The following is a 5,760-nucleotide window of genomic DNA, read 5'->3' as shown; positions in this document are numbered from 1 at the left end:
GTAGGGAAACTAGAAGAGAAAAATAAGAAATGGGTCTCCCAGCGGGATCTTTATCTGCCAGCCTACTTCCACCCACCAGGATCGTGGACAAGCACACATGTGTGCCCCACGTGCACAGGAGAAGCTTGGGCATAAACCTGGGTCTTCCCATGTGGCTTCAGCGTCGTGGAGGCTTGCGTTACCACTGGGCCACCGTGGCTGGCCTCTGGTGGCTTTGCTGTGCCTCTCTTCTCTTGCTCATTGAGGTATAACCCACGTGCCACAAAGTTCATCGCGGTGAAGCGTACAGTGCAGTGGCTTGTAGTACGGCCCAAGCTGGGTGGCCACGGCCACTAATCCCGGAACTGTCATCACCAGAAGGCAGCCTGTGCCCTGTGGGAGTCACTCCCCGCCCCTACACGCCCAGGCCTCCTCCAATCTACTTTCGGTGTCGGATTTCTGGTCCAGACATTTGATAGAAACGGAGTCATACAGCCTGTGCGCTTTCCCTCGGCCCCCCAGCACCCTTGCGGGTCTCACACGGGGGTGGCGCGAAGCAGAACCCGAGTGACGCCTGGCCACTGCAAGGATAGATTGCACTCCAGTTCTGGCCACTGCAGGGGAGCTGCAGTGTTCGTGAGCAGCTTGTTGTGTAGAAATACTTATTTTTTTTTAAGAGAGATTTTTGATATAGGGCATGTGCGCTCACCCGAGAGACAAATAGTGAGAAATCACCCCCCGTGAGGGGTGGCCACACTGCAGTCCCTTCTCCATTCTCCTCTTGGGATTTTGGGCACGTACACACACATGCCTGGTATGAGTTTCTTTTTTTTTAAGAATTGCTGAATTTTATTCTTGTCGTTATTTTACTTTATTTTATTCAAGTTGACCAGAGACAGACAGAGAGAGAGAGTGAGAAAGCAAGCTGGCAGGTCCAGGGCTCGAACAGTGGGCAGCCATATGGGAGTCCAGCTGCCTTAACCACCATGCTGCCTGCTGGCCCCCAGTATGAGTTTTAAGCCGTCAGGTCTAGGATTCAAACTGCAGTCAAGTAGGTGGGAGTCCAGCAATGTAACCATTATGCCATCTGCTGGTCCCTTGGACATATGTTTTTAATTGCCTTGAGTAGATGCCCAGGAGTGGAATTGCTGGGCCGGATGGTCACTGCGTTTTTAACTTTGTTGAGGAACTGCCGGTGTTCCCCAGTGGCTGCACCATTTTACAGACCTACCAGCAGTGTACCACAGGTTGAGCATCCCTCATCTAAAAATCCAAAATCCGAAATGCTCCAAATCTAAAATTTTTTGAATGCCAACTTGATGCCACAAGTGGAAAATAATAGTAAGTAGAAATGAATAATTTTTTTTCAAAAAGGCTGCAATTCAAAAATACTGTGTCAAATTACCTTTACGCTATGTGTATGAGATGTACGTGGCTGGCCGCGTGTGGGTGCACGCCCAAAACCCTGAGAGGAGAACGGAGGAGTGTGGCCTGGCCCTCCCCCCAGGGGGTGATTTCTCACTCGCTGCCTCTGTCTCTCCAGCAAGCACACGTGCCCTATAGCAAAATTCTCCCTCTTAAAAAAGACAAAGAGGGACCAGCAGGTGGCGTGGTGGCCGACCACAGTTCGAGTCCCGGACCTGGTGGCTTCCTCTCTCACTTTCCTTCTCTCTCTTTCCTCTTCTATGTCTCTCTCTGGTCAAATTAAAATAAATAAAATTAAATAAATAATTGTTACTAAACAAAAAGACCAAAAAGATATACGTGGGACAAAAATGAACTCTGTTTCGACTTGGGTCCCATCCCTAAGGTACCTCGTGATGTCCATGCAGGTATCCCCAAATCTGACATCTGAAACACGTCTGATCTCAAGTATTTCAGATACAGAATACGCAACCTGATTTTTCTCGTATTTAAGCAGTAAATCATTTAAAAATAAATAACGAAGTAAAACAGTCGACCAGTACGAGCACTGCCAGCTGTTCGAGTGACAGCTGGTGGGCAATGTCACCCCCCCCCGTGGGTGCTGCTCAGAACCACGAACAAAGAACTTTGGTCCCATCCTAAGGGGCAACCTTTTTTTAAGAACCTGAAATGAAGCACGCCAGGCAGCTCGTGGGGAAGCGTTCTGCACCGTCCTCTCGCCCGTCTGCCAGAGCGAGCCCCACTCGAGGGACAGGTTTTTCCTCGTGCGTCTGCAGCCCAGTTCCGGAGTGCTCTTGACTGAGCCCTCATCCCAGCACTGTCGTCCACACTGCTTCTGGCTCGCGGGCTCTGTTCTGTGTCAGGGTGCAGAAGCCCCAAGCCTCTACCTGTGGTCTAGGTCACAGAGCTGGGCCAGCCAGGTGCTTGGCGGCTAAGCCCACACGGTCAACTGCACAGGTCGAGACCTGGACCCCGTTGCTTGGAAAATGTGTTAGGCACTTTGTGTGCCCAGAATCCCAATAGGAGAAATGGAGGAGAAAGGATCGCAGCATGGCCACCCCCGTGGGGAGGTGCTATCTCACATCCCCCTTCTTGCTCGCTCGCTCGCTCGCTCGCTCTCTCTGGCAAGTACATGTGCCATCTGGCAAATTAAAAAAAAGTGGGACCAGCAGATGTCATAGTGGTTACATCCCTGAACTCCCACGTAGTCAACTACGTTTCGGGTCCCAGACCCTACAGCTTACAACTCCTGCCAGGCGTGTGTGCCCAAAATCCCAAGAGGAGAAGGGATTGCGAAGTGGCCATCTCCCCTGGGGGGTGATTTTCACTTTCTGTCTGTCTCTCCAGCAAGCACATTTACCCTATAGCAGAAATATCTCAAAAAAAAAAAGTAGTTACTTCTCCCATAGGGACAGCGAGCGAACACGTGGCTTTCTGGGCCGAGGGCGTTGCTGCCCGCCACACCCGTGATCCTCTCTGAGAGCCTGGCTCAGGCCAGGATGAGCAGATGGTGCCGAGAGCGGGAGACGGCCGGTGGGATAACCCCGTTGTTTCCCCCCGCCTGCAGAGAAGAGGAATGCTGGCAATGCAATACGGAGCACGGTGAAGTCCGAGGAGCAGAAGATCAAAGACGCCAGGAGAGGGCCCCTGGCACCTTTTCCAAACCAAAAATCCGAAGCAGCAGAACCTCCAAAAACTCCAACCTCGTCTTGTGACCCTACCAACACAGCCGTCGCTAAGCCTGCCCTGAAGAAGCCCGTCAAGGGCAAGCAGGCTGCCCGAAGGAGGTAAGTGGCCCCGGAGCCCGCCTCCTGGCACAGAGAGCGTGTCCCTGACCAGTGCAGCCTGCTCCGCTGCCTGCCCGGGACCTGGTTGGCCTGTCTCATGTCAGAGACTCCAGGCTCTGGATTTGGCTTTGTTGACACTGGCTGTTGTTCATCAGCATCACGGTCTAGCAGAAGAGAACCCCTGACCCGAGGAATAAACGGCCTATCTTTTTTTTTTTTTAGAGAGGTTTTTGCTATAGGGCATGTGTGCTCACCAGAGACACAAAGTGAAAAATCACCGTCCCCTCCAGGGTGGTGGCCATGCCACCATCTCATCTCCTCTATTCTTCTCTTGGGATTTGGGCACACACCCACACACGCCCAGCATGACTTTTTAAGTCACCAGGTCCAGGACTTGAACCACAGTAAACTGTGTGGGAGTCCAGCAGTGCAACCATTATGCCATCTGCTGGTTCCAAACAGCCTATCTTTGAAACCCCCCAGGAGCAGGTGGCCTCCAGGCCCCAGGGGACAAAGGTGTGCAACTGCCATTCTCCCCAGGAGCCACCGGCCAGGGAGTCACGTGCCTCGGGTCGCCTGTGCTTCCCAGACCTCATCCTATTTTCTCCTCTGCCTTCTCACCCAGAGCTCAAGGGAAAACGCAGCAGAACCGCAAACTCACAGATTTCTACCCTGTCCGAAGGAGCTCCAGGAAGAGCAAAGCTGAGCTGCAGGTAGCGCCACACGGCCATCCTTTTGGCTCTTCGAGGGGTGGGGTATCTGGCAGGCGTGTCCTGAGCCTGTTCATGTCATCTCGGGGCGAGTCTGTCGGCCTCTCTGGTCGTGGTTTTCCCTGTGGTCTCTGGGGCTCGTCTCAGAGCTGGCTCTGCCTTCCCGAGGGGTGGGGGGCGCTCATTGTGGGGCCTGGGAGGCCTGGTGCTGCTGTGAGGGTGGCTTTTCTGGGACTTGGTGGCAGAGCCACCCTGCGACTCTGGGGAAGGCAGCCTGGTCTTTCAGAGGCTTGTCTTGTCTGCTGTCGGGAAGGTTCCTGTTGTGGCTGAGGGCTTGGAGCCACTTGGCATGACGACCGCATGCCGGTCATTTATCTCTGTGGCTTGGCTTTCTGCCCAGCAATGCGGGGTGACAAAGCAGCACCAGTGGGCTGCCGTGAGGTCTCTGGCTGCGTGTGTGCGTGGAGAACAGCTGGAACTGGGCCTGCCACCCAGGAAGCACCGCTCACCCTCCCTGTGGTCACCGTTGCCTCCGGGGCATCATCCAGGCCCCACACCCCTGTGCCCTTCCCACCCAGCTGCAGTCCCTGGGAGCTGAGCAGGGAACACACAGCCGCGCCCGTCTGTGAGTGCTGAGCTGTGCAGCGGGCAGGCGGGAGCTGGTGCCCTGAGGTGTGGTTATTCCTGGGCGGAGGGAGCCAGGCCGTGGCGGTCTGCCAGGCAGCCCTGCCACCTCAGGAGCAGTGCAGCTGTGGCCTAGACTCCTGCGGCGTAGGGCATGTGCGTCTGCAGAGGTAGGCCTAGTCTAGTGCTCTCTCTTTAATCAACGAGATTTGTTTTGAAACAAAAACAAAAATGGGGGAACCAGCAGTTAGCATAATGGCTATGTCGCTGGACTTCCATGTAGTCGACCACGGTTTGCACCCTGGACCTGATGGCTTAAAACTCACGCCGGGTACGTGTGCGTGCGTGCCCAAGATCCCGAGAGGAGAATGGAGGAGAAGGGATTGTGACGTGGCCATCCCCCCAGGGGGTGATTTCTCGCTTTCTGTCTCTCTGTCTCTCTCTGTTTAGCAAGTGCACACTCCCGATAGTGAAAACCTCTCCAAAAAAAGGGAGGGGTTCATTTGCTCCCCAGAGAGCAGCTCTGGCTTTATCCCCAGGATGAGCTGTTCAGACCGTTCACTGGCAGCGCGGGCTGTACCAGGTCGGCACTGCGGAGTGGGGCGGTGCCAGGACAGACCCAGACTCCTAGCAATTGCGAGGGGCCATGCCCACAGGGACACCAGGGGCCCCAGGGCCACTGGCTTTGCCCAGAGAGGGCAGCAAGGGGCCATCCTGGGGAAGAGCTCAGGCTGCAGCGGCCAGTCTGGGCGTGGGTGTGGCTGTTAGATCTTGCAGCAGCAGGTGGGCAAAAGGGCAGACACCTCCTTTCCCACAGCTGGGTCTGGCACAGGGCAGCAGCCTGTTCCTAGGTGTAGGGCCAGTTGCCAGCAAGAGCTGTGCCATGCTCCTTCGTCAGGCTGGCTCTGTTGAGTGACCCTAAGTGAGCCGCCACTGGCAAGAGCAGTGGGCTAAGGCCGGCCAGGGTGGCGGGGCTGGGCTGGCCAGGGCGGTAGGCTAGGGCCGGCCAGGGTGGCAGGACTGGAGCCGGCCATCATGGCGGGGCTGTCGCCTGGGGCGGCCCAGGGTGGCAGGACTGGAGCGGGCCATCATGGCGGGGCTGCAGCTGGCCAGGGCGGTGAGGCTGGAGCCGGACAGGGTGGTGAGGCTGAAGCCTGCCTGGGTGGTGGGGCTGCAGCTGGCCAGGACGGTGGGGCTGGAGCCAGCCAGGGCCGTGTATTTTTCTGGCTGCGCAG

At 55.9% G+C, this 5,760-nt stretch overlaps 1 protein-coding gene across 1 annotated transcript in view; it reads left to right on the top strand.

Moving 5' to 3' along the window:
- KMT5A (lysine methyltransferase 5A) overlaps positions 1 to 5,760 on the top strand; it is a gene marked incomplete in the record, with an annotated part of 18,800 nt that overhangs the window by 3,825 nt on the left and 9,215 nt on the right. Inside the window, 2 exon segments of the mRNA XM_014588073.2 lie at positions 2,972 to 3,191; positions 3,817 to 3,904. Coding sequence (XP_014443559.1) covers positions 2,972 to 3,191; positions 3,817 to 3,904 — 308 coding nt within the window.

Source organism: Tupaia chinensis, unplaced genomic scaffold (assembly GCF_000334495.1).
Source record: "Tupaia chinensis unplaced genomic scaffold, TupChi_1.0 Scaffold000258_1, whole genome shotgun sequence".
NCBI classification, from domain to species: Eukaryota; Metazoa; Chordata; class Mammalia; order Scandentia; family Tupaiidae; genus Tupaia; species Tupaia belangeri.
Note: the sequence above shows the minus strand (reverse complement) of the source record. Positions and strands in the feature narration are given on the sequence as shown.